This window comes from Chiloscyllium plagiosum, chromosome 15, assembly GCF_004010195.1.
Source record: "Chiloscyllium plagiosum isolate BGI_BamShark_2017 chromosome 15, ASM401019v2, whole genome shotgun sequence".
In the NCBI taxonomy this organism is placed as follows: Eukaryota; Metazoa; Chordata; class Chondrichthyes; order Orectolobiformes; family Hemiscylliidae; genus Chiloscyllium; species Chiloscyllium plagiosum.
The window spans coordinates 15000241-15028132 of NC_057724.1; the positions used below are offsets into that span (position 1 = coordinate 15000241).

Consider the following 27892-nt stretch of genomic DNA (forward strand, 5'->3'; position numbering starts at 1 on the left):
GAAAGTCTGATAGACTGATAGTTACCTTATTTCAATAGCCCAATCTTTGTCATTCTAATGTTTGTTTGAAGTCAGCTCTTCAGTTGGGCATTTTTTTTTTCAGATTTGGATAAGGTTCATTGTCAAGTCAGATTGGCTGAGAGAGACTTATTCTTTTCCATGTTCATTGAGTAATAAATCTAGCAATGTGTTTTTGGGTTGAGCATTGCAATTATTTGTTGTATAAATGTGTTTTGCTGCATATTTGAGATTGAATCTTTTACATGCATGCAGGCTGATAGTGGTGGGGTGACTTTCCGGAGGAATGCTGATGAACCAGTTGAATTGTAACTTTTCCTATGTTAGGCCACTTTTGGAATATTGCATGCAGTTCTGGTCTTCTTCCTATCAGAAAGATGTTGTGAAACTTGAAAGGGTTCAGAGAAGATTTACAAGGATGTTGTCAAGGTTGGAGGATTTGAGCTATAGGGAAAGGTTGAATAGGCTGGGGCTGTTTTCTCTGCGGCGTCGGAGGTTGAGGGGTAACCTTATAGAAGTTTATAAAATCATGAGGGGCATGGATAGGATAAACAAACAAGGTATTTTTCCTGGGGTCGGAGAGTCCAGAGGTAGAGGGCATAGCTTTAGGGAGGGAGGGGAAAGATATGAAAGAGGCCTAAGGGGCAACTTTTTCACACAGAGTGGTGCGTGTATGGAATGAGCTGCCAGAGGAAGTGGTGGAGGCTGGTACAATTGCAACATTTAAATGCAACATTTAAAAGGCATTTGGATGGGTATATGAATAGGAAGGGTTTGGAGGGATATGGGCCAGGTGCTGGCAAGTGGGACTAGATTGGGTTGGGATACCTGGTTGGCATGGATGTGTTGGACTGAAGGGTCTGTTTTCGTGCTGTACATCTCTGTGATTCTATGACTTAATGACCTAGTTTTTTTTAATTAAGTTATGGCAAGATTTGAACCCTGTTTTTAGGTTTGCCATTTAAAGTCTACAACACTTAACGTTGTCATATCTAAATGTGGGAAAGCTCAAATGTTCTGGATGGCATGTACTTGTACTTTCCCCTCCCTGAATATTCACTTTGTTGTAATACAGCTTAATTACCTGTTCTCTTTGCACCCTAACCTGTGGAATTCCTTTGCTTACCTTGTATTTTTGCTATCATCAAGATTTTAAAGTTTGTTTTGGAATCACTGCAGTATTGCTTTGGACTTACGTCAACTTTCCTCCAGAATTTTCAATCTTTACATTCCCCTAGCTGATCAGATTTTGCCTGTTATGGTTCAGAAGAAGTGGAAACATCTAATGAATAAGAAAAATAAACACTAGCTTTCTGCTACATTCAGAGAAACAACCTGTCTTGTAGATGTACAGATGTTGCCTGTTAATATAAAACAACATAAAACAATTTAAGCTATGTGTTGTTGCTTTCGAGTTTTGAAAGGGAAGAACAAATGTTTTCTTGCATCTGTAATCATCAGTTTGGGTTTTACTTATCATCCATCTAATCTGTAAAACATAAATTTATTTTTTGCAGCCCAGAGGAAGTTCGGGATATTGCTTCACGGATGATCGGGAAAAAACTATTCACCAAACAAACTGGAGCGAAAGGGCGGATATGTAATCAGGTGTTTATCTGTGAGCGCAGGTATCCAAGAAGAGAATACTACTTTGCTATCACTATGGACCGGTCTTCTCAAGTGAGTAATAAATTTACTGCTTCCAGTTACTACTACTACATTACAGTGAGGCATTTATTGAACCGTGTATTTTTTTTCCTTTCATGTTTAACATGTTTGTTCGGAAGACTTGATTTATGCTAGTATCTATATCCAAGTGAAATATTGCTTCGTGATATGGCAGTGTGTGTGCTATCAAATATTACAACTTCAGCTCGAGAACTCCTTTAATTACCTGAATCATCAGTGGAATTCCTGTCTAATTGCCATCTCCTCCATATCCCAAGAAATCTTAATTCTAATTGTAGCTCCCTGTCACTATCTTGGATGAGGTCAACTAACCCAGAAGTGATTATTGAACAATGTTATGTTGGAGTGGCTAATGAATCGCATGCTACTGAAAATGATAAGGTTGGGTGCAAAAGTGTTTCAGACATATTGAAAGGACACTGTTAAAGAACTGAGATTTTTCAGACAATGTATGGTTTCCATGTTACAAAAATTAAATAGCTTTGATAAAGGCAAATATTTAGAAGTTGTTACCTTTTTCCATTTGTTTAAGGCTAGAAGTCACCTAGAAGTCAAGTTTCCATTGATCTATGCTGAATTATTTGTGATTAACATTCAGATTAAGTTGAGACTTGGAGGAAATACAGGATCTCAAATAACAGAAAAAAAACGCAGAAACTAGAACGGGATAGCAAAAACTAAATTAGGTTTGCTGAGTGTAAAGAAGGTTGTAAAGTCTTTAATAACAAGTGAAGGGAATGCAAAATTTTCAGGACTGTGGACAAAAAGCTGGCAAGTGTATGAAGCTTTGCTGTCCTTTCAAAGATCCAGCCAAAGCACGATAGCTCCAGTTCTATACGTTTTTATGGTTCTCGAAAATATAAAGGGCAGTAATGAAAGAACTCTTAGGGGCGGCACGGTGGCACAGTGGTTAGCACTGCTGCCTCACAGCGCCAGAGACCCAGGTTCAATTCCTGCCTCAGGCAACTGACCGTGTGGAGTTTGCACATTCTCCCCAGGTCTGCATGGGTATCCTCCAGGTGCTCCGATTTCCTCCCACAGTCCAAAAGAAATGTGCAGGTTAGGTGAATTGGCCATGCTAAATTGCCCGTAGTGTTAGGTGAAGGGGTAAATGTAGGGGAATAGGTCTGGGTGGGTTGCTTTTCGGAGGGTCGGTGTGGACTTGTTGGGCCGAAGGGCCTGTTTCTACACTGTAAGTAATCCAATCTAATCAGTAATCTTCGACATCTTCCTAATGTTCTGCAAGTGCTTGTAAGCACTTCTCTGTATAATGTTTCTGTTGTTGATACTATATCTCTTTTTTGCTGTTCTTTTCCATGACTCCATGCTTCCATGATTATGCTTGTTAAAACTATTGGCATATATAGCACTGCTTCACAGATGAATTTATAGTGTTGGATGTTCACTTTTGGATATAAGAGATATAAAATCATATTTGCAGGTGATAGAAAAATAGGGTGTATTATTCATTGAAGAGGACTAAGTGACATCATGAGGATAGTAGTAGGATAATAGATTGGGCATATAAAAGTAATGTAATATAAAAAATATTGTGAGGTCATCTAATTTTGAAATAAAGAATGAGAAGAAACATAAACTGAATAAAGAATCAAAGAAGCTTTCTGAATCAATCTAGGGAAAAAAGAAAGTAGAAATATTTATAACTTTAGAGGTCATGGTTTTATGATAAGTAAAAGTAGTTTTAAAACTGATGAGTGGAAATTATTTCTCTCAAAGAGTCATGAGTGTAGGATTCACCATCCCAGAATGCAGTGGATGCTGGGACACTGAGTACATTTAAGGAGGAGATAGACATTTTGTAATTTCTGATGGGTTTGACAGTTATAGGGAGCAGGCAGGAAAGTAGAGTTAAGGTGAAGATGAGATCAGCCATGATCGTGTCAAATGGCAGAGCAGGCTTGAACAGCTCAAATGCCCATTCTTGCTCCTAGTTCTTATGTTCTTAAATAAACACATAGGGATTCAGATTCAGCTCGTTTGCATGCTTTTCAATGCTATGGCTTTCCAGGAAGCTTTCTGTTGTTGGATTGTCATGAGAAATCTCTCTGATATATACTTGAAGCAGCAGGCCTGTCTTAAAGTGGAGTTGGTATTGTTCAGTTAGGTTTGATGATGCTACTGTAATAAATCTCTTGTCTAACATGTTTGGAGACTCTATCAAAAAGAGCAAAGGAGTTGCATAAATAAACCATGAAATATGGTTTTAAGGAAATTATGATGCAGGCAGAATGTAGATGTGAGATGAATTCTAACAAAAAAGCACAATCTGATTTGCCGCAGTGTTTGAAGCTCAGATTCCAGATCATCAACTCTGATCCGGAGTTCTTCCAGCAACCAACACTTGCTGCAGATGTGGTCACTGCAGTTCACAATGGGATCAGCCAGCTCCCACATCATACAGCAACAGCACATCACCTGCCCAGCCATCTCTGCTTAGTTAGTTAATTACTTACTTTGTACAAGTATGAGTTAGAATACCTTCTGGTACCTCTCTGCTATAGTTTTTTTTTACCCTAAATAAGGACTTGATGTATATACACACACAAAAAAAAACGAAGTAAATTTTTAGCTAGTCCCTGGTAAACAAATAAAAATCCTTACCTTAAAAGAAAAAGCAGAGTAGTTAAGAAGGTTAGAGGAGGAGAGTGGGTGGGAGATACTACAGGTGTAGAATCTCGGGTTTAGCCGCCTTCCTGACTTATATACTCACTTTTCCTTCCCGGCTGCCCCTCTGCTTGCCGTCACTTCCTCTGCTGCTCCCGCTCTTTCTGTGGAGAGAGAATAAAAAAAACACACCACTGCCCGCTACAGGTAAGCAATTTTAAAACAAACTGTCTTACCTTTGCTGTAGTCTCCCGGGTTCGCTTTTACTTCGACGCTGCTCCCACTCTTCTTAGTAATCAGCATGCTTGAGGTTTATGTTGAATATTTTAAAACAATACAACCTCAGTTTATATTTTTTTTGAAAAAGCAGGGATTCTCTTCACCAAAGGGAGAGGGATCTGCTCCTTTGTGTAATCCAGCTATCCAAAACTCCTGCTTGGCTGAAAATCAACTAAACTGCAGTGACTGATTTTGGTAAACCTATCCTTAATGGCTGCACCTATAATTGATTGTCTTGTTAGGCAAGGCATTCCAAATCAAAATATCCTGCTGCATATAAAATGTCTCTGTCAATATCTTGCTGGTTCTTTCAGCAAGTATTTTAAAGACATATCACCTGTTTTATTTTTGCAAAAGGTGAAACAAGCATTTGTAGAGCACCTTTCCTGACCTCAGGATATTTCAAAGCACTAGCACAAACATTTTATATTTGTTTAGTTGAAGAAATCTGCTGAGTGTGTGCCTGAATGTTATTTTGCTATGCTGCACTAACCTGGGAGTACTTACTATTCACTGGCTTCTTGAAATGGATGAGTCTACTGCTCAATTTCAACATTGACTTTCCTTACTTCGCTTACAGATATCTATTTATAAGTTTTGTTCCTTTCCAAAAATCTCTCACTGTGTTAATGTTAGCTTAATCCCTTCACTTTGCTGCATTACTTTTGGAACAGTTGTCACGATACCAAGTTCTCTCTGCGCTGGAGTTATGTTTAAAGTTCACTTGCTGTCATGTTTTGACAGTTCTTAAAATAACTGCAGAAATACTTATAGATCGAGTATGCATTCGCTGCATTGTGGTTCACTGTAAAATGCTTTTTTGAAAAAAAACAGTTGATCGTGTTGTAAATCACTTTGTAAGAATTTTAAGATTAATCATGTAAAATCAGTAGTCTTCAGAAATTTCTTCTTTCCATCATACTGCTCAGAATCAGGCCATTTGGCACAAAATGTGTTTTTAAAATAAATGAGTGTTATGCACCTGACTTTGTTCATCTGTGTAAATGGTGATCCTAGTGATCACACAGTGCACTATTTTTGAAAACAAATTCCTTCACAAAGTTAAGCATAGGTGAAATAGTGGTTGTCATGCTGGACTAATAATCTAGAGACCTTGGACTGGTAATCCAAACAAATGTCAATTGTAAAGTTGAATTAAAGAATAAAACCGATGTCATTAAAAGTGATAGTGAAATTGTCAAATTGTGTTTAAAATCCAAGTGGTTCACTAGCATGTTATAGAGAATGAGATTTACCATTTTGGCTTTGGCTGGTTTATATGTGACTTCTCGCTGATCTCTGAGGAGGTCTTGCAAGTTGCTTAGTTGTATAACCAACTGCAGAGAAGACAGCTCATTCGCCATGACCTTTTCTTGGCAGCTAGGTAAGAGCATAAACTGATTCCTTTGAAAGGGGTTCGCATATCCGAAGAATGAGTAATTTTTAAAAAGGCTCTTTGGTTGTCTTGGTACAGTATCGATATTACTAAGAATTTGTGAGCTTAATTTCTACATTCTGGATGTATTTGATCATTGTAGTAGTTTTAACTGATGGTGTGAGAACTTGATTTTGCACACACCATACAAATAATATATTTTTCAGTTTTCTCTATATCTCATGGCAGGAGTCTGATTGTGATGAAAGCTCATAACATGATAAATATTTGTGAGCTTGACTATATCCTGGAATGACACACAGCTTTAAGTTTAAAATTATATTTTTATTTTGTATGTGAAGAAGGGAAGACATGATTTTTAGTTTCATTTTAGACTTGTTTCTGTGTGATACCAGGGTGTCTGAACATTTGTCTACATGCCTTTAATTTTGATCATTAAACTCTTGAGGTGAACAGTTCAGTGCATTAGGGGAAAAAAAGAGTAAAAGAGAAGCAAAGAACTGTCAATTGCCGATAACACAAAGTCAGAACAATCCTAAAGAAGTTAGGCATTGTGTAGGTTAATTAACCAAGAAGAGGCCTCTAACAGCAGAGGTGCAGTTGGTAGCAGTTTCCTAGCAGTCTAGGGTTAAAAGAAATCCCAAGTAACTTAAGACTCAGTAAAGAGACATTTATCAGGAGCAGAAGGCTGGTGAGAGACAAATCTTGCCATGTTGTAAAAGACATAAATTTAAGGAACCCACATGTTCAGCAGTAAGTGAGCTGAGTTAGTAACTTGTTTTGAAGTCTCTGGAAAGACGCTGAATAAAGAAAATAGCATCAAGCACAGAAATTTGCTGAAAAGAAAGCTGCTTAGAGCCATGCCATCTGAGCAAGGAGCTTTCGTGTGGAGATTGTGGTGATTCTTCATTGAGGTTTGGATGTCTACAAGATTATTGTGGGGTAAAAAGATTGCATTCTTCTAATATTGGTAATGAAACAGTTTCAAATAGTTCTTGTATAATGCAACAAAACTTGTTTTTTTTCTTTTGTGTGCAATAGTTTTGCATGCTTTTGTTAAAATATATTGGCAGCCTCTTGTGAATATGTTCCAAAAACTGACCACTATAGTAATAAAAAAAAATTGAGTTCTGTCAAGACAGGTTTCTCTTTGGATCCAAACTGTCCAGTGTTACCATTTGCTGGGATCGTAATAGCATGCAAAAGTATTTACCATGCCCAAGTGAGTTGAGTTTGAGAAATTCTGTGTCCAATGCCTATAGACTGCTTCACCCAACTATACATACTGACATTTACTTAAGTAAATGTATAAGCACAAGTATATGAGCCAAGGTTGGTGATGATGACGTGTGGGAGGTAATATCTAATGTGGTAGTCAAACATATAAGTCAGATTCGTAGTGTCCTGCTGGCTTCACCTGTTACACAGGAGCCACAGTAACCAAAAGCAGATCAAATTGCCTTGAAGTAAACCACATCTTGTAAGAGATCCTTATCTTTGCTGTAATGACTTGAGTTGCTATTCCGCTAATTCTGGTATTCTTTGATAGTGTAAATACAGCAGAGTGCATTCACAGAACAATTTCCTCCAGGTTTATAGCCACTCATTGCTTTAGCTAGGATGTTTAGAACAGTCTTTGCAGCATCAGGCTTCCGTGTATAATTGACTATAGCAAACTGCAAGTTGCTGTCAATCCTGTGTTGATGAATTTAACACAGAATCAATAATTAGAAATGAAATCACATCACAATTTGATGTGAATGTCAACATTTTTATACAGTATTCTCGTTGTTGAAAATAATGGAAATATTATGTCATGTTCACTTGAGCGTATGAGTTTTAACAATGCACTATGTAATAATCACTGTTGAGTAACCTTTTTAGCATTAAAAAATTAATTTTGCAAGTATGTAGTCACATTCCAATAGAGTTTAAAATTGTATCATGTTTGAAATGAAAATGAATTTTGAGGAGGCATATGACAAAGTGCCAAACATTGGGCTATGTAACAAGAGCCCGTGATTTATTAGCTGGTGCATTAACATTGATAAAGGATTGGCTAACTGATAGAAGATCGAATTGGGATAAGTGGGGCATTTCAGGATGGTAACCTAGTGGAGTGTCACAGGGATCAGTACTGAGTCACAATTACTTATAAGGTATTTTAATGACTTGGAGGAGGAAATTGAGTGTGTGATACAAAAATAGGTGGAAAGACAAGTGGTGAGGATAACAAAGAGAGTCTGTGGAGGAAAATCGACATGTTGAGCAAATGGGCAAAGGCTTGGCTGATGGAATATAAATTTGAGAAATGTAAGGTTTTGCACTTTGGCAGGAAAAATCAAGGAGCCGAATATTACTTAAAAAGACTGCAGAAAGCTACAGAACAGATGGATTTCGGTGTCCTTATCTATGGATCACAAAAAAATGACCGTCCAAGTTCAGCACCAAATAGGGAGCATAAGTGGAATGTTGGCCTTTATTTCAAAGGAAACATAATGTAAAAGTCGGGAGATTTTGCTAAAACTATACAATGTAGTAGTCAGACCACAGCTGGAATACCATGAACAGTTTTTGGCACCTTAGTTAAGGAGAAATACACTGGCACTGGAGGCAGTCCAGAGAAGGTTCACTTGGCTGATACCAGGAATGGAGGGACTTTCTTATGAAGAGAGGTTGAGAATATTGTGCCTGGACTCCGTGGAATTTAGAAGAATGAGAGGCAACCTGATTGAATCATACAAGGTTCTTCAATGACATGAGAGAGTAGAAGCAGAAAGGAGCTTTCCTCTTGTGGGTGAATCTAGTTAAATAATCTCTTATTCAAGACAGAGATGAGGAGGAATTTTGTGGAAGTGGGTCATTAAATATAGTCAAAGCTGAGATAGACATTTTTAATAAGTAAGGGAATTGACAATTATACGGAAAAGGTGGGAAAATTGGAGTTGAGGTTTATTGATCACCCATGATGTCATTGAATGGCAGAGTAGACTTGTTGGGCTGAATGGTGTATTTCTGCTCCTATTCCTTATGGTCTTAAATTGCATAAAATAAACTTCCACATTCAACCAAATATTGAAGATATTTTTGAATAGTATAATAGGGTTTTTGTTCTTTCATGGAATCTAGACATAAAGGGTTTGAGCATGGAAATGGAACTGAGGTAAATGATCAGCCATGTTTGTAGTTAGTGGTGGAGCTCGAGACCCATGTAGTCCACTCCTATCTCTTGTATTCTTAGAACATAAAGGTTGAGATTTAATGATGAAGTACCAATAAAGCCTTAGCAATTTTGAATTCACACCTCAGAAAGGAAGTTAAGGGAATAGAGAATGGACAAAGTAACCTGCAGGATTGGCACCAAATCTACAAGTATCCACTACCCACAACACCAGTGCTCAGTTGCAGCAGTGTATACCGTCTACAAGATGCAGAAAATCATCAAAGATCCTCAGATAGCACCTTCCAAACCCACAAACTATAACAGAAATTGCTCAAAGTTCAACAGGTCTGGCAACATCTGTGGAAAGAAATCAGAGTTAACGTTTCAGGTTGACCATTCCTCAGAATCCACAACCACTTCCATCTGAAGGACAAGGGCAGCAGATACATGGGAACGCCACCAGCCTTTAAGTTCCCCTCCAAGCTACTCATCATCCTAACTTGGGAATATATTGCCATTCCATCACTGTTACTGGGTCAAAATCCTGGAATTTCCTCCCTAATGGTATTGTGGGTAAACCCACAGCAGATGGACTGCAGTGGTTCAAGAAGGCAACTCACCACCACCTTCTCAAGGGCAACTGGGGATGAGCAATAAGTGCTGGTCAGCCACAAACGACACATGAATAAAAGGAGAACAGCTTTACTACCTGATGTGATGAAATAAAAAGAAAGACTTTACCAAAAGGAGGACTGTTGATTACAGCAGAAGAGATTAGGTGGTGAAATAAAGCTAGAAAGCGTTGGAGAAACTTACTGGGCCACATTTTCTGGGAAGTGGCAATCTCTCACAGATTAATAGCTAATCATGAATTTGACTGTATTTAATAATCCCTAACTTTTCCTGAGTAACTATTTTACTAAGTTACATCAGAATCATCTGAAGTCTCTGATTTAAGTGAAGACTTTAGGATGGTTCAGAGGTGTAGAGGAATTGCCAGAGATAAATTCAATTTCCTGATGAGTTACTCCGTACTGTGTTACAATGGGCATCCACAGGGTCCCCACATACCATTCTGGCATATGGAATGTAGGGCAAATGGAAAGTCTGCTAGGTGAAAGTGAGGACTGCAGATGCTGGAGATCAGAGTTGAGAGTGTAGTGCTGGAAAAGAACAGCAGATCAGGCAGCATCCGAGTAGCAGGAGAATCAACGTTTCAGGCATAAGCCCTTCATCAAGAATGGAAAATCTTGACTCATGAATGCCACCAACTTCTTTGGAAATGGACACAAAGACATTGAGTTCAGTATAACTCTTCTTGGAACTGAAAAAGAGTTCCAAAGAAATTCTGTTTTTATTTCAGATCTCCAGCGTTTGCATTATCTTTCTTTTGCTTCAGCTGAAGTAGTGATTTAATTGATCGTTTAACATTTTGAAGGAGTGGGATAGTGTTAAAGATGAATTCTTTACTGTTGTTGGAGGAGACCAGACTATGTTGGTCCTGATTGTGAACGTCCTACTTAAGATGCGTTCCCCTACAGAGCTTTAATTGTAAAGGCGTGATGTACAGACATTTTGTATATTTACTAATAACTGCTTTCTGTTGTCTTGTATTGTGTTCCAACCTACATACAAATCGACTTGTGAATGGACTCCAGAAGGGGACTATCTGTAAGGGCGTAGGATGAATGTATTAATACAAAAGGTTTGCAACAAAGGACTGAATAAATTTTGTTAGACAGAATTGTGACTCTAATGTGCCAGTGAAGTTGATGCAGTTGGTTCTACTACAATGCAGTAGTTTCGTTTTCATGCAATCCCGTGTTGCAAGAAAATCATGTAATAGCAACACAATTTAAATTAATGGGGCCGGAATTGCATTATAACCAATACAGGCTTTAAAAGTTTGTGCTTTGGAAAGTGAGTCCCCAAATCGTCAATCACGTTACAGCGAATTCACATTAATGAAACGTGAGTTATAGCAGAACGATCTGTACCAGAATCAGAAACCAAGTCAACATTCGAGAATATGTTAGATAGATTTCTGAAAGAAAATGGGATGAAAGCATTTGGAAATGGGGCAGACATGTGGATTTTGGATTGCAAGTGGATGATAAATACCAACATTAAACAAGTTGGTCCAAAGGGCCTATATTCATGTTGTAATTTGAATATCCCAATAATTTTTAAAAATAAAAGTAAAGTAAATCCTTCCTACACTTGATCGCGGGAAAAACGTTTCACTTTTCTACTGATACAATTTGTTGCTAAATTAAGGCAATTCATTCTGTCATCTGATTTCAGTACTTAATTCAGTCACTTTGGACATATTAGCCAGGGCTAAAAGCCAGGCTTGTCATTAGTCAATGATCCAATAGCTTGTTAGCTGCAAAAGCAGAACTCTGTGGATGTTGAAAATTTGAAAAAAATAGAAATTATTGGAAATGCACATCTGGTTAAGGCAGCATTTGTGAAGAGCAAAACAATAAGTATTTCAGGTGGATGATTTTCCATCAGAAGAATGGCCATTGACTTGAAAAGTTAACTCAGCATTTATGGAGATAGAAACAATCATCTGCGTATTTTCAGCTTGTTAGATTCCTTAAATTGCAATTATCGGAAATTAGTTTGAGTGAAAGTTGAGGGAACTCCTAACAATACCCTCGCATGTGTGACACTTTCCCTCCTTTCTTTCAAGCACCCATTCCAGTCCCCTCCTCACCAAACCTTTCCAATCAAAATGACTTTGTGTCCCGCATTAGTAAAATACGGGATCTGAAAAGGAATTATCTCTACTCACATGTTTAAAAAAATCCCCTCGAGTTTGTTAAAGCCTTTGTTAAAGTATGTTTTGTTTTTTCTCCAAGGGACCTGTCCTTATTGGCAGCAGTCATGGAGGGGTGAATATTGAAGATGTGGCAGCAGAGACTCCAGATGCCATTATCAAGGAACCTGTGGACATTATGGAGGGAATTAAAAGAGAGCAGGCTGTCAAGGTACTGCTACTTATCCATTTGCTGAGAGAATTAAGTAATAAGTATTTTGATACTTATTAAATAAATGCAGTTTGACTGTGATTCCAGAGAATTTTGCATCTCAAACTATCAGGAGATCATAATTAACCAAACTGTTAATTTTGGTTTGACTATGGCCAGATACAATTGTTCTGAAATGAATTTAGCTATTGAAAATTAAATACTGATGCTTACTTCCTACACAGCCTTGATAAGGTCATTAGAAAAATTTGAGGCTGAAGTGGATGGATGAGTCTTTGGGTCTGACAAGTAAACTGCTGACAGTAATTTTAGAAATAATTTCAGAAAGGTTCAATAGAAGATCAGAAAATAAATAAAAGTAATAAATAGGAAACAAAACTGCCACTTCTCATATATATTTTTAATCATAATGTACACTGCACCTGGGATTGACATTCTTTGATTTCCTCTCATTATCATTAAATTTTTTTTGTGTTTAATGTGTATTTATTTTTAAACCATCAGTTTTGTTTTTCCATTTTTCTTTTATGCAACGTATTAAGCTGATGGATAGAACATTTTCTTTTCAGATGCTCTGTGCTCCCAAAAGGAGAAAGCAATAATGAAACAAAAAAGTTACAATCCTTCTACTGTACACTGATGTGACCTGAGCCTTAGTGAAGGAATTTCTCCTTTAAAGTCCAGCATGGTATTTTAAATACTTGTTAGCCAAGCTAACAGGCTTTGGTCTAACTCAGTGATATGGCTTGCTTGATGCAAGTTTTTATGCTGCAGAATGATTCTGTTCAGACTTCTTTCCATAGCATAAAGATCTCTTCTGTCAAAAAGTCTTTTCAAACTAAGATAGATTTGAAATGCTTTTCACAAATAGAAGCCTACTGACTACCCAAATACCAATGTGCTGCTGTAAATTTTACTTGATTGATGCTACCTTTGGGAGGTATTAATTTGAAAAATGTTCAAACCTCTTCTTTTGTTTTCCTAAGTATATTAGTGCAATAGATCTATAATTCCTGGTTTATGACTGACATTAATTCAGCCCCAGAATAATTGACCTCAATAACTGATTTATAATAGCACTGTGGGTGTAGCTGCACCAGCTAGACTGCAGCAGTTCAAGCAAGTGGTTTTACTGCTATTTTCTCAAGGGCAGTTAAGACTGGGCAATAAATCTTGGTCTTGCTAGTAAGCACACACGTCCTAATAAAGAATTAAACGAACAATACCTTCAACAGCATTTTCCATGAACAAAGCAAATATAGAAAAAAAAGACTGCAAATAAAATTAATTGTAACAGCTATTTAATTGTTTTTATGTCATGTTTGTAAAGTGAAGTGAATTTGATGTTTTGTGGCAGTGTTTTGCAAAGCTTTTTATTACCTATAGATTGTATTAAAGGCTCCCGAGAAACAATTGAATAATCCAAGTAGCATTAGAGATTGGAATCGTGAGAAACTGAAAGGCATTTCAATGCAAAATCACATTCCATTCAAAAACAAATCATGTTTTGTTTTAAACAGTTAACAAACACTTCTGCATTTCCAAAATACTGCACTGGTTCAACTTGTTAAATTGATGTTTAGTAAATAAGACCATAAGAATTTGACCCTTTTTAAAACTCCTTCAGTAATTCTTTGCAGATGAATTGTTATTGAATTGAATATGTTGGCTTAAAAACATGTGCATCAACATCATGTTTGCATCCAAGTAATTGACAATATGTGTCAGAATTAAGCATTTTTGACAAATTTCAACTATGTACTTGTTCATTTTAATTATAATCTGTAAGGGTATCAAGAAGAATAGAACATTCAAACAGGCAGACAAATTTTGTTAATTATCAAATTAGTTAATATAAGCAAAAAAATCAAAGTTTATTTATAATGGAAAGGTTCATCAATTTTTTCAAAATTATGTTCAAAGCCACATTAACCATGAATACAAAGATTTATACAGAGTCGATAGTATATCAATTTTGCCATATGGAATTATGGTTTGGATGATTAACAAAGCAGTGTGGAGATAAATTGAGGTGGCACAGTTGTTTTTGAATTGAATAATGAAGATAAGATTAGATTAGATTAGATTGCTTACAGTGTGGAAACAGGCCCTTCGGCCCCACAAGTCCACATCGACCCGCCAAAGTGCAACCCACCCAGACCCATTCCCCTGCACCTAACACTACGGGCAATTTAGCATGGCCAATTCACCTAACTGGCACATTTTTTTTGATTGTGGGAGGAAACCGGAGCACTCGGAGAAAACGCATGGGGAAAATGTGCAAACTCCACACAGAGAGTCGCCTGAGGCGGGAATTGAAACTGGGTCTCTGGCGCTGTGAGGCAGCAGTGCTAACCACTATGCAACCGTGCCGCTCAGAACTTGGGAAAATCTCACAACCAGTGAAAAGATGTGCTGGTGAAATCTGAAACTAAAAGCACTCTGCTAACTAAGATCAGGAAGAAGCATTTAGAGTTTTCTGGGCACATAATCATACTCGTTATTATAGAAAAGATTGATGTTTAAAGAAATCCAAGTAGACGAAGAATGACCATTTTCAAGAGTCTCTCAAATTGAATTAATGTACCACCAGTGCAGATGATCCACACCTTTACAGAGTGATTATCACGAAACTCCATTATTGTCTTTTCAGCCTAGCACCTGAAGAGAGAAGGCTGTCTTCCTGAAAATGTAGTGGAAGCCGAACCTAAGAATATTTTTGTCAGATTTACATTAATTTGCTCAATTGGCTCAATAACTGGTTTGTGACACAGTGTGGCATCAACAGAGAGGGTTCATTTCCTGTACCAGATAACGTCTTGCCTTTTCAACCTCACCCCTCACCAGAGGTGTGGTGATTGTTGAGCTAACCTCACCATGTGTTTGTGGACTATAGTGACGTTACCTTTAAGATGACAGACAAACTATGCTATTAACTAAACTGCATTTTTGAAGGCAACCTATGCTTTAACACAACCCAAAACAATCACCATCAGATATATGTGGCATTATCGTTTGAGCAGACATTAAGTTTTTCTAAAATCCATCAAAATGAATTTTGGCTCCCAGAGGTTTATTTCTGTTCTTTTCCTTTCTTAGCCTAACTTGAACACCAGAACTGGTGTTTATAGTGAGGGTGTTAATGGAGATTCACCTTCTAGAGTAAACTGTGCAAGTCTTCTTGTTTATTCTAACCTCTTACAAACCTGGCCTTTTGAATCTGAACACAAGCTTTCACCTTTATTCTGGTGCAGTGAACTGTTGATACTTTTGACCTCTATTTGCTTTCTCTCCCTCTCTCACTCCTGGACCTTGGCAAACGCATCTGTTTTATGATATGCATTGATATTTTAGGAATAAATAACCAATTCAGTGTAAGGGCACGTTGTGTAACATTTACGTGTCAAAAGACTACCAACGTGACAATTTGAAACAGATAGAGATTAACTATGCCTTAGAGCTGAGCTCAGTCTTTCATTTTGGACTTAACTGGGCACCTTAAAACAACTGTTGACAGCTTGACTATCTTAACACTTTTCTAGTACTTCACAGACTCAAACTACGCACTGTTTGCACTTAGCTATCATTGTCTCCCACTCTTGCACTGTTTTGCCTGTAAATCAATCCGGGCCGTATTTCACCTTGAGAGATTAAACCGCCCAGGTTTGATGTCAGGCTGTCTTCAGAAGAGCTTACACAACCCCCTAATTTTACCCTAAATTATGGACACTGTGTGAGCACGCAATATTTAAAACTTCTTAATTTTCGCAAGATGAAAAGCAATATATAAAGAAAGATTCTCTCTTTTATCCTGAGCACTTTATCAAAGTTTATTAAGGTATCAGAAATGATGGAACAACTTCTGGTCCAAGATAAAATAATTACAAAATTTTAACATGCACTAGAGGTTTATAGAAAATTCCTGTTGTTCTTTAGCATTGTCTTGTTATTATCAATTGAAAACCAAAATAATTTTAATATAATATTGAGCATTCTATTACAAAATATGATACTAAAATCTGAGGTTTGTCGTAGATCTAGCAAACTTCTCTGTCTTTGTAACCTGTTTTTAGAGTCAGATTTAATAGCATCTGTTAGCCTATAACAGATGGTAAATTTATCAACACACTTGGATTTCTAAAGTAAACAAAATAATTATTTCAAGAAAAGTGGAAGGTCGAGAAAATATAGATTTTTCATTAAAAGACTGAAGAAAGATATAAAAGATTGACTTGCTTAAATGCATAGGATCCAACTGAGATATGATATTTAACACACAGATGAAAAGTCCATTCCATTTGTTAGTGTTTTCCACACATAAGCATTCTGGAGGAGCAATGGTGTTTCATTTAACTAGAATGTTGTACAACACCTGTTTCTAATAGGTTAATGCTGTTTCAGTATTACACAAACAGCTGGAAAACCACCTACAGACTTCAAATCAAATTTAAGTACATGGAAGACAGCATTTAATTGCATTGTGAAGTTGTCCTAGAAATGACTGGACAGGTGATGTGCTGTAGCTGTATGATGTGGGACCTGGCTGATTCCATTGCAAACCACAGTGACCACGTCTGCAGTGAGTGTTGGTTGCCCAAGGAACTTCGGCTCAGAATTGATGAGCTGGAATCTGAGCTTCAAACACTGCGGCACATCTGGGAGGGAGAAAAGTACCTGGATGCTGTATTTCAGAAGGCAGTCATACCTGGTAGATTAAGTACTTCAAATTTGATCAGTGGCTAGGAACAAAAGGGTGTGACTGCATGCAAGGCAGATAGAAGGATCAGGAACAGAGGAGCCTCAGCTCTTGACCTTGTCCAACAGGTATGAGGTACTTGCTTCCTTTGTGGATGAGGAAAACGGCTGCAGGGAGGATGAGCCAGCTGACCACAACACCATGGTGCAGAAGTTGGGGGAGCGGTGGGGAGCAAAAAGACAGGTGGTAGTTGATAGTATCCTTTGTAAGCCAGATCAGGAGTCCCACAGTGTGTGTTGCCTGCCCAGTGCCAGAGTAAGGGATATCTCTAACCGGCTTGAAAGGATATTGGAGCAGGAATGGGAGGATCCAGTTGTTGTGGTCCACACCGGAACAAATATCATAAGCAAGACTAGGAAGGAGGACCTGTTCAGAGATTATCAGGAGCTAGGAACCAAACTAAAGTATAGGTCCTCAAGGGTTACAATCTCTGGTCTACTGCCTGAGCCACTTGCAAATTGGCATGGGGCACAAGAATAAGGGAAGTAAACACAGGAAGTAAGGTAGTATTCCATAGGAATTTGTGGAATATGTACGACATGGCTTTTGGAGCTGCTTCTGGTGGAGCCCATGAGGAAATAGGCAATACTACCTTTGTTGTTGTGCAGTGAGGCAGACTTGATAAGGGAGCCTAAGATAAAGGAACCCTTAGGAGGCAATTGCGGTGGAGAAGATAGAATCAGAGGTAACAGTATTACAGCTAAATAAGGCAACTACATGAGGGAGTAACTGGGAGAGGAGCTTAGCAGGAAAGGTAGTTGTGGAGTAATTCAGGAGACACAGCAAAAATTCATCCCTAGGAAAAAGAACCATGGTACATGGACGATGAGGCAACCATGGCTGACCAGGGAAGTCAGCAATAGCATAAGAGCAAAAGAGAAAGCATGTAATGTGGCAAACCAGAGGATTGGGAAGCTTACAAAGACCAGCAAAGGGCAAAAAGAAATAAAAAGGGAGAAGATTATATATGAGGGTAAGCTAGCCAGTAATGTAAAGAAAGACTAAAAGAGTTTATTTAGCTATATAAAGCGCAAAGATGGACATTGGACTGCTGGAATATGATGCTGGAGACATAGTAGGGAACAAGGAAATAGCTAAGGAACTGAATAATTACTTTGAATCAATCTTCATGTTGGAATACATGAGTAATATCCTAAAAATTCAAGAGATTGAGGGGGCAGAGCTGAGTATGGTGGCCATCACCAAGGAGAAGGTGCTAGAAAAACTGAGTGTCCTGAAGGTGAGTTAATAACTTGGACCAGATGGACTACACCCCAGAGTTTTTAAGGACAAAACTGAAGAGATAGTGGAGGTGTTAGTGCTGATCTTTCAGGAATCGCTAGAGTCTGGGAATGTCCCAGTGGACTGGAAAATTGCTAATGTGACACCCCTGTTTAAAAAGGGAGTAAGGCAAAAGATGGAAAATTACAGGCCAATTAGCCGAACATGCTCTTGTGTACAAGTTTGGAGTCCATTGTGAAAGAGGAGATTTCTGAATACTTGGAAGTGTATGGTAAATTAGGGCAAAGTCAGCATGGTTTCATCAAAGGGAGGTCATGCCTGACAAATCTTTTGACAAGGTGTAGCACAAAAGGCTACTGAATAAGATAAGAGCCCACGGTGTCAGAGGCAAGGTGTTAGCATGGATAGAAGCTGGACTCTCTGGCATAAAGCAGAGAGTGGGGATAAAAGGGTCCATCTCAGGATGGCAGCCAGTGACAAGTCATGTTCCACAAGGCTCAGTGTTAGGACAACTTTTCATTTTATTCATTAAAATCTAAATTAAAGAACTGAGAGCATTCTGGCTAAGTTTACAGATAATACGACAATAAGCAGAGGGACAGGTGGTATTGAGGAGGCAGGGAGGCTGCAAAATGATTTGGATAGGTTAGAGTGGGCAAACAAATGGCAGATGGAGTACAACATGAGAAAGTGTGAGATCATGCAATTTGGTCAGAAGAACAGAAACACGGACTGTTTTCTAAATGGGGAGAAAATTCAGAAGTCTGAAGTGCAAAAAGACTTGGGAGTTCTAATCCAGGATTCTCAGGGTACACTTGCAGGTTGAGACGATAGTTAGGCAAATACAAAGTTGGCATTTATTTTGAGAGGACTAGACTATGGGATGTACTTCTGAGGCTTAAGCAAATGGTCCCAGGAATGAAAAGCTTAACATATGAGGAATGTTTGAGGACTGAGAGTCTGTACTCGATGGAGTTTAGAAGGACGAGTGGGAGATGTAATTGAAGCTTACAGAATACTGAACGGCCTGGACAGTGTGATGTTGGGAAGATGTTTCCGTTGGTAGGAGAGACTAAGACCTGAGGGCACACCCTTAGAGTAAAGGGAAGCCCTTTTAGAATGGAGATGAAAAACGTCTTCGGCCAGAGAGTGAGGAATCTATGGAATTCACTGCCACAGAAGACTGTGGAGGTCAGGTCATTAAAGTGTATTTAAGACTGAAATAGAGGTTCTTGATTGTCATGGGGATCAAGGGTTATGGGGAAAAGTGGGAGAATGGGGTTGAGAAACTTATCAGCCATGATTGAATGGTGGAGTAGGCTCGATGAGCTGAATGGCCTGATTTCTGCTCCTATGTCTTATAGTCTTATCCTGTGGTCCTCCTTTATCAGAAGATTGAAATTTATATTGTAGCCTGACCCAATGCTCAAATTAAAGTGTACTCATATTGAACCATGTTCATTTTGGGACACTATATTTGATAAGAATGTAAGACACTTTAAACAATTTAAATTTGCATGTACATTATTTATGTACATTTGTTTTAATGAATAGATTTTATTTCTTTATATTAAGATTTAAAGATGTGCAATAATACTAAAACATGCAGTATTTAAGTTAACACATCTAAATGAATCAATTCAGTAAGCCTGGTAGTGGTAAAACATGCCTCGCTATAACATCTTAGTTTGTTTAATTTAGTTCTCTGTTATTTTATGATGTTTTTGTCTATATGATGCTCACGGAGAGTATTCCATATCCTCAGTTTCCAGGACATGCAAGTAGTCCAATTATGCTAATTACAGTCAAGTGAAATGCTCTCTTTATCCAATCATTCATTTTCTTACAATGGCTTCAGTATGCAGTCAAAGAAATTTAGTGCAAAAAAAAACTCAAGGTTTTGCTCCTGTGTTTAATGTTTCAGAACCTGTATATTTGTGTCCTAGCATTCTTCATTCTTTGCTGGCTCTTACGTTAGTTCCCAAGATAGTGGATCAGAGCTGAACTGTATAGAGCTCAACCAAAGCTAAGTGTGAGGTGATTCACTTTGGGAAGAATAACAAAAAGATGGGGTACTGGGCTAATGGTCGGATACTTATGTTTCAAGAACTTAGAAATTCAATACAAATGGAAAGTTTGTGGAATAAAATTACATTTTTAATAGGTTTCGTACAGAATAGCTTTATTCTTGCCTTATAAATGCATAACAAAAAGGACTTATCTCTAGGAGACCTACAAGTGCCCATCATTAAGAATCCATACTGATACTGATTCTAATTAACAGTTCTGGTTTTATTAAGTGGCCAGAGAATAAATACATTGACTATTTTAACTATAGACTTGCCTTGGGTGAGAAAAAGAAACTCATTGACTCGTTTAATCATGAGCTTGCCTTTGTGGAAAAAGAAACGATTAATATTTTAATGGAGGTGCCAAAGGAACTTGCCAAAGGCAGTTACCAAAGGTAGCTGAAATCCTGTTTGAACAGAAAGGCCCAATATTTTGCTAAATATTGTGCCAAGCAAACATGTCTTAATAATCAATCCAACAACTGTTCAGTTAGCATAACTAATGCTACTGTACACAATAAATGTTTTTTTTAAATAGACAGCGAAAAAGGTTACCTCAGAGTGCAACAGGACTTTGATCAAATGGGCAAATGTGCCAATGAGTGGCACATGGATCTTAATTTAGATTATTGTGAGGTGCTGCATTTTGGTAAGGCAAATCAGGGTAAATCTTATACAAGTAATGGTACGGTCTTGGGGAGTATTGCTGAACAAACATAATTCCTTGGAAGTACAGTTACAGGTAGACAGAGTAGTGAAGAAGGCATTTGGTACACTTGCCTTTATAGGTCAGTCCATTAAGTATAGGAGTTGTGAGGTCATCTTGCGGCTCTACAGGACATTGGTTAGATCACTTTTGGAATAGTGCGTTCAGTTCTGGTCTCCCTGCTACAGGAAAGACGTTAAACTTGAAAGGATTCAGAAAAGATTTACAAGGATCTTGCCGGGTTGGAGGGTGTGAGCTATGGGGAGAAGTTGAATGGAATGGGGCTATTTTCCCTGGAGCATCGGAAACTAAGGGGTGGCCTTGTAGAGGTTTATAAAATCATGAGGAGCATAGATAGGGTAAATAGACACACTCTTTTTCTCAGGATAGGGGAGTCCAATACCAGAGAGCATAGGTTTAAGATGAGACAGGAAAAATATAAAAGGGACTTAAGGGGCAACCTCTTCATACAGAGAGTGGTGCTTGTATGGAATGAGCTGCCAGAGGAAATACTGGAGGCTAGTACGATTACAACATTTAAAAGGCATCTGCATGGGTATATGAATAGGAAAGGTTTAAAGGGATATAGGCCAAAAGCTGGCACATCGGACTAGATTAATTTAGGATATCTGGTTAGCATGGACAGGTTGGACCAAAGGGTCTGTTTCCCTGCTGTGCTTTTCATTGACTGTATGAATATTCTGACTGTTGTAACCAGGCATCTATTAATTGGTATTTATCATTGTTATAAATCACTCTCAGTCACTTGGTCTCCTTGTAAATGTACATATTTTTGTATAGTTCTTATGAAGTTGAAGAAATAATATGTAGTTTTCAGACAGAGGTGGCATTTGGAACTTGACAACCACATTCCAAATCACCTTTGTATTTGAATCATACTCCTGTCTGTTTCAAGGCTGTAGAGACCTGTAGTGGCTGTAGTATGCGGACATTGGTGAAGCAATGAGTCCTTATGCACCACAGTATTATATAGGAAATCTTCCCAACACCACTTTTAGTATGTGCTGCTGAATTGATTTTTGCTTAATCAATTTGTTCTCATTTATTTAATTATGGGATATGAAGACCCATAAATGAGCCTTTTGCTCATTGTTCTTAAAATGGTGCTGGTGAGTGACTGCCTTGATTATAACTGAGTGGCTTGCTGACAATTTTAGAGGGCAGTTGAGAGTCACTCACATTCATGTTGTTTGGAGTCACATTAGCCAAACTGGTTATGGTTCTTTGTTAAAGGACATTAATGAATTAGGTGGGTTTAAAGGGAGAATCTGGCAAGATGGCGGCAGAGTAGGACGCTCCTCTGCCTGCCAGTTCTTTTTCCTTTCTATTTTTTTCTCCTCTTTGTAGTGCTCTTTCTACTCCCCCGCCCCCCCAATGTTTCACTGCCCTGCCATACCTGGAGACTGGTGTCAAGAGAGATGGGTCGCTGCTGGAGCCTCAGCAGGAGCAGAGTGCATGGGCCAAGTCACACAGCGGCAGTGGAGCGAGAATGGGCCGCGTCCAGTGGTGGAGCAAGTACAGGTCAATTTGTGATGGCAAGTGTGGTGGCGAAGTGGGTACGGGCCTCTTCACGGGTCGAGCAGACCAGAGCCAGAACAATGATGGAATGGGCTGGAGCCGGAGGACTGGCCGATCAAGTCCTGGACAGATGCCGGCACGTGGACGCAGCTTCATGAAAGGGACTGAAACTTAAGTCACTTTCTACTATCATTCCGGACTTTTTAAACTCTGTTTCCATGCTAACCATTTTTTCACTATTGTAACAACACTTAAAGTATCTGTGTCTAGATACTCTGTACCTAAGATGATGCTGAGAGGCAGCACTACAAACTTTTCACTGCACTCATTCAAATGCACATGACAATAAAGGCTATTGTGTTCAATTCTAAACAACAAACTGGTAGTTTCATGGTCACTGTCACTGACAGCAGCTTATTATTACAGATTTATTTAATCAATTGAACTCGTTGGTGAGTTTTGAACGTATTTCCCTGGATCCTTAGCACAAGCCTCTAAATTTCTTGTCCAGTGTCCACAGTGTGTATGCTATTATACCCATGCTGTATCTTGAGGAAATAAAAGCTTTTGGAAACACGTAGCAAATCAATCAATATCTCTGAATTAAAAAGCCAAACCTTTTTTCGCCTTGAAGGTTGCTGCCATAATGAGTCCATGCTTTCTATGGATTTTGACTGCTCTGTAGTGTATTTTTAGCATTTGCTGTTCCTATTTCTGCTTTCCTCTACTTGAAAGATTTTTGGGTTTTTTTTTGGTAGGCTAAGTAACAGCTCTGAATGATTTGCATGGAGATCAGTACGAATCGAGAGGTCTTGGCATGGCACAGATATCAGTGGCCAAAGAAATACGAAATATTCCAAGTCATAAAATCCTCGTTTGGTTGCAGAAAGGATGGGGGTGAAATTTAAACCTATAAGACATTTCTGCCATGAACCTGTTCCAAATGTTGGGAATGGAATTATTTAAGTTAATAGCATTGGCAAAGGCTCATGCCCGAAACGTCGATTCTCCTGCTCCTTGGATGCTGCCTGACCTGAAGTAAATGTGTGGGTTGCTCAGGTTTCTGTACACTCCTACTCTCTGCATTAGACCTCCATCTAAGCTTGTCAAACATGCTCAAAATGGTTGGCTTCTGTGCAGAACACCCTCTTAAATTGAATCGTCATGGCCTAGTGATTTCTATGAGTCAGGAGGCTTTGAGGAAATCTTTGAAGTGTTTGCTGTGACCTCCTGGTAGCCACTTCACATGCTGCAGCCTGGAGTAGAGAACATGTCTTGGAAGTCTTGTGTCAGGCATGCAGATGATGTGGTCTGCCAAATGCAGCTGATTGGTGTCTGGATGTTGGGCATGTTGTCTGGGAGAAGACACTGACATTGGAATGCCTAGTCTGCCAGTGGATTTGCAGGATTTTGTGAAGGGCATTCTGTTGTATGTTGACCAACGCATACATGAGGGCTGGTAACATTAACGCTGGTAGACTTGATGTTGGGTGTGATCATTTTTAAATGACTACATTTCTAATAGTTTTCCATCTGTTTATTCCTGCCATAGCCTGACCAAAATTTTTGTTTTGAACTTTGATTTTACTTCATGGGGGAAATGATAAGGTCAACTGCCTTCTGAGACAATTTTCTAGTTTTGATTGTACATGATTTTATGAGAAAATATCTTGCTTTTTTTATTTGCAGTAGGTTTTTTTTTATATACTAGGTTGCTCAGCAAATGGATTTCCCAGCTGCACTGGTAGACGATGCTGCTGATGTCATTGTACGTTTGTATGAGCTCTTCTTGAAATATGATGCCACATTGATTGAGATAAACCCGATGGTTGAAGACTCATCAGGCATGGGTAAAGTAACTCTTACTGTTCTCCGTAGAAACATGGATATTTACATAGAACATAGAAAAATAGAGCGCAGTACAGGCCCTTTGGCCCTCGATGTTGCGCCGATCCAAGCCCACCTAACCTACACTAGCCCACTATCCTCCGTCTGCCTATCCAATGCCTGTTTAAATGCCCATAAAGAGGGAGAGTCCACCACTGCTACTGGCAGGGCATTCCATGAACTCACGACTCGCTGAGTAAAGAATCTACCCCTAACATCTGTCCTATACCTACCACCCCCTAATTTAAAGCTATGCCCCCTCGTAATAGCTGACTCCATACGTAGAAAAAGGTTCTCATGGTCAACCCCCTGGGTGGGAACTTTCAGAGATCTGTGTACATGGGCACCAAGATCCCTCTGCTCATCCACACTACCAAGTATCCGACCATTAGCCCAGTACCCCGTATTTTTGTTACTCTTTTTGTTACAGCTCAGAAGGAGCTCATTTGGCCCATCATTTCTCTTCTGGTCACCAAACATTTGAGTATACTAATCCCAGTTTCAAGCTCTTAGCTATGGAGGTTATGAAAGCACAAGTGAATATCTGAATCCTGCTTGAATGTTATGAGACTTTCTAATTCAACCACCCCTTCAGACAGTGAGTTCTGAACTCCTACTGCCCACAGAGTTGGGAGAAAAGAATTCTTCTCAACTCTCCTCTTACCCTTCTACGTCTTACCTTAGATCTCTGTCTGTTTGTTGTTGATTCATACCTTTTTTACTAATGGACAATGATAGCAATCTTCCAGCATGTCACCTGTGACCAGAGCAAATTTGAAAATTATTGACAGGGTCTTTATATATTCTCCATTGCTTCCTCAACAGCTGGGATAGACTCACTTGGGCTTGCAGATTTATCCACTTTTAAAGCTGCTAAGCCTACTTCTGAATTTAACGCTTGTCAGTTTCATTCATGTCTCCGGTTTACATACGAATGTCCATTAGTTTGCCCATCCTGACACTTCATTGCTCTATTGTTGAAGTAAGATTCCTGGTTTAGGTAAGTTGTTTGCTAACCAATTAGCTAACCAATTGAACTGCTAAATTACCTGTTTTCAGATTTTATGTTATATATCAGATGGAATGAAAGTAAAATTAACTGAGCAAGAAAATATGTGAATTGGTATTTAGTTCTGGAAGGGAGGAATTAACAAAGTTGTCATGTATTTAGTGATCAAACTACTTGTGGAAATTAATACTGTAGATCATACAGAATTATTGTTTATCCTCTTCAATTGAGGAATAACACCTGGATACTGTATTAAGTCAGTTTGCCACTTATATTGCAGATAGTAATGATCGGTGATGGATAAATAAATTTTGAAAAGCTTTTTGTTTGTATTCATGGAATGTTACCCAACCCGAGAACGCAGAGAAAGCAGTAGTGAGCCACTGTTTTCATTGTGGTAATGGAATACGTGCATGAATTGTAGACTCCTTCATTCTTTGATCTTACGTTATCTTTTATATATTAACACACAGTTTTTCTTTTCCCTCTGGTTTGGGCTAGTCATAATTTTTAATATCAGTAGGTTGTTCTTCACTGTTCATTGCTTCCTTACACTTGGTTGGATAGAAATTGTTTTTTAGTGAGTGGCTTGATTCAACTTTGTGACTTGCTGATCATTTCAAAGTTAAGAGTTAGCCCATTACTGAGAGCCTAGAGTAACCTTTAAGCCAGGGGTCAGAGTGGCAGAATTCCTTCCCTATCAGGCCAAAATGAAATAGATGTATTCTTATGTCTATCTTGTGGTTTTCTAATTTTCGTTATTTTATATTTATTAATTGATTAATTGAAATTCCCTCCCACCCCAGCTGCTATAGTATGATTTGAACTCACGACTCCAGAGCATTAGGTCAGGTGTCTGAATTAGCAGTAGTACCAATACTACTGTGATGTGTCACGTAACTACCATTTGAGAATTTAGAATCTCCATGAAGTATTTCAAGTTGTTTAAAGTCATGTGGCAGTTTAAATTATATATACACATATCATATTACCTTTTCTAACCTGTTTTCAATGGAAAATGCTTGTATTTTAATTTGTCATCCGATGAACTTGGTACATTAGTAAATGTCAAGACATGTTTTTCAGTGATGTGCATGGACGCGAAGATCACCTTTGATTCCAATGCTGCATACCGCCAAAAACAAGTGTTTGATTTGCAAGACTGGTCCCAAGAAGATGAAAGAGACCATGAGGCAGCAAAGGCAGATCTTAACTACATTGGACTAGATGGCAACATAGGCTGTTTGGGTAGGAAAGGATCTGAAATGGAAATAATATTGATTAAGACATTTGAATGATTTTAACCATCTCATCAAATCTTTCTGCAACACTTCTTGCCAAGGTTAACTATTCCTGTCTTAGAATCACTCTTGGATCTTTCACGAATAACTGCTGTTCATGCATAGCTTATATGTAAACCTTTTTGTAAACTATTGACTACAGTACTTTCACAACTAAGTCTCAACTTCCTTAAACCAGCCCTTTTTGGAAAGAACCAGTCCTCAAAAGGAGGGACCTGTTATGATTTATCCCCGCCCACCTCACCTCTTCTCCGTCCCTGCTGAGAACATCAAGAATAACTGTAATACATCTGTAATAACTGTAATGTGGGCGGTGGCAGTGGGCGGCACGGTGGCACAGTGGTTAGCACTGCTGCCTCACAGCGCCGGAGACCCGGGTTCAATTCCCGCCTCAGGCGACTGACTGTGTGGAGTTTGCACGTTCTCCCCGTGTCTGCGTGGGTTTCCTCCGGGGGGTTGCGCTTCGGCGGGTCGGTGTGGACTTGTTGGGCCGAAGGGCCTGTTTCCACACTGTAATGTAATCTAATCTAATCTAATCTACATCAATTGACAGTCTGTGAACAGCGCAGACCAGGAGTTTTAGCATGATCTGTTCAGCTGTATATTTTAAAACAGAGTCATTGGGTTTGTTATTCTATTGTATAATATTTTTATTTTTTATAAATGGCTGGGAACAAATGTGATGTTAACAGTTCCAGCCGTATATCTTGTATGTGCCCTTCTGCCGACTGATGTCATTTAGCATTCTGCACCACAATCCCTCCAACACGCTTGCCTCCAGTCATTTTCATTGTGGGGTTATTCTCTGTATTTAATTTATCATAACTTTCAATGCCAATGTATCATTTCTTCGAGGCGATCTTGCCATTGCTTCAGGTGTTTATTGAGCTGTGTATAGTTTTCTCCCTGCAAATTGTATTTGAGTCATTTCTTGATATTATAGTGAGAAGTGTATGTAGTTTATTCCTTTGAGCAGCAGTCGAGTTCTTCTGTTTACAATAAGATGCAATTTTTTTCTTCTGTGTTCAGTAAAATAATTTGAGAAATAATTGCTTATAAAGTAAATTTGTCACAGTACAAATCCACGGAAAATCTTTTCACTCATTACATAATTTGCAGTATACTAAACCAGTATACAATTTAACCTTTACTTACTGTTTTTGTGCATAAGTATTAGTGCATTGCTCCAGCTAGTTAAACGTGTTTTTTTTTTATTT

General features: G+C 38.6%; 1 protein-coding gene across 1 annotated transcript in view; it reads left to right on the forward strand.

Annotated features, from left to right (window-relative positions):
- The window catches only part of LOC122557126 (succinate--CoA ligase [ADP-forming] subunit beta, mitochondrial-like), a 94834-nt gene that overhangs the window by 39271 nt on the left and 27671 nt on the right, over positions 1–27892 (forward strand). The window contains exons 4-7 of the mRNA XM_043704465.1: positions 1536–1698; positions 12038–12166; positions 24190–24328; positions 26461–26622. Coding sequence (XP_043560400.1) covers positions 1536–1698; positions 12038–12166; positions 24190–24328; positions 26461–26622 — 593 coding nt within the window. The remainder of the gene's footprint in view (positions 1–1535; positions 1699–12037; positions 12167–24189; positions 24329–26460; positions 26623–27892) is intronic.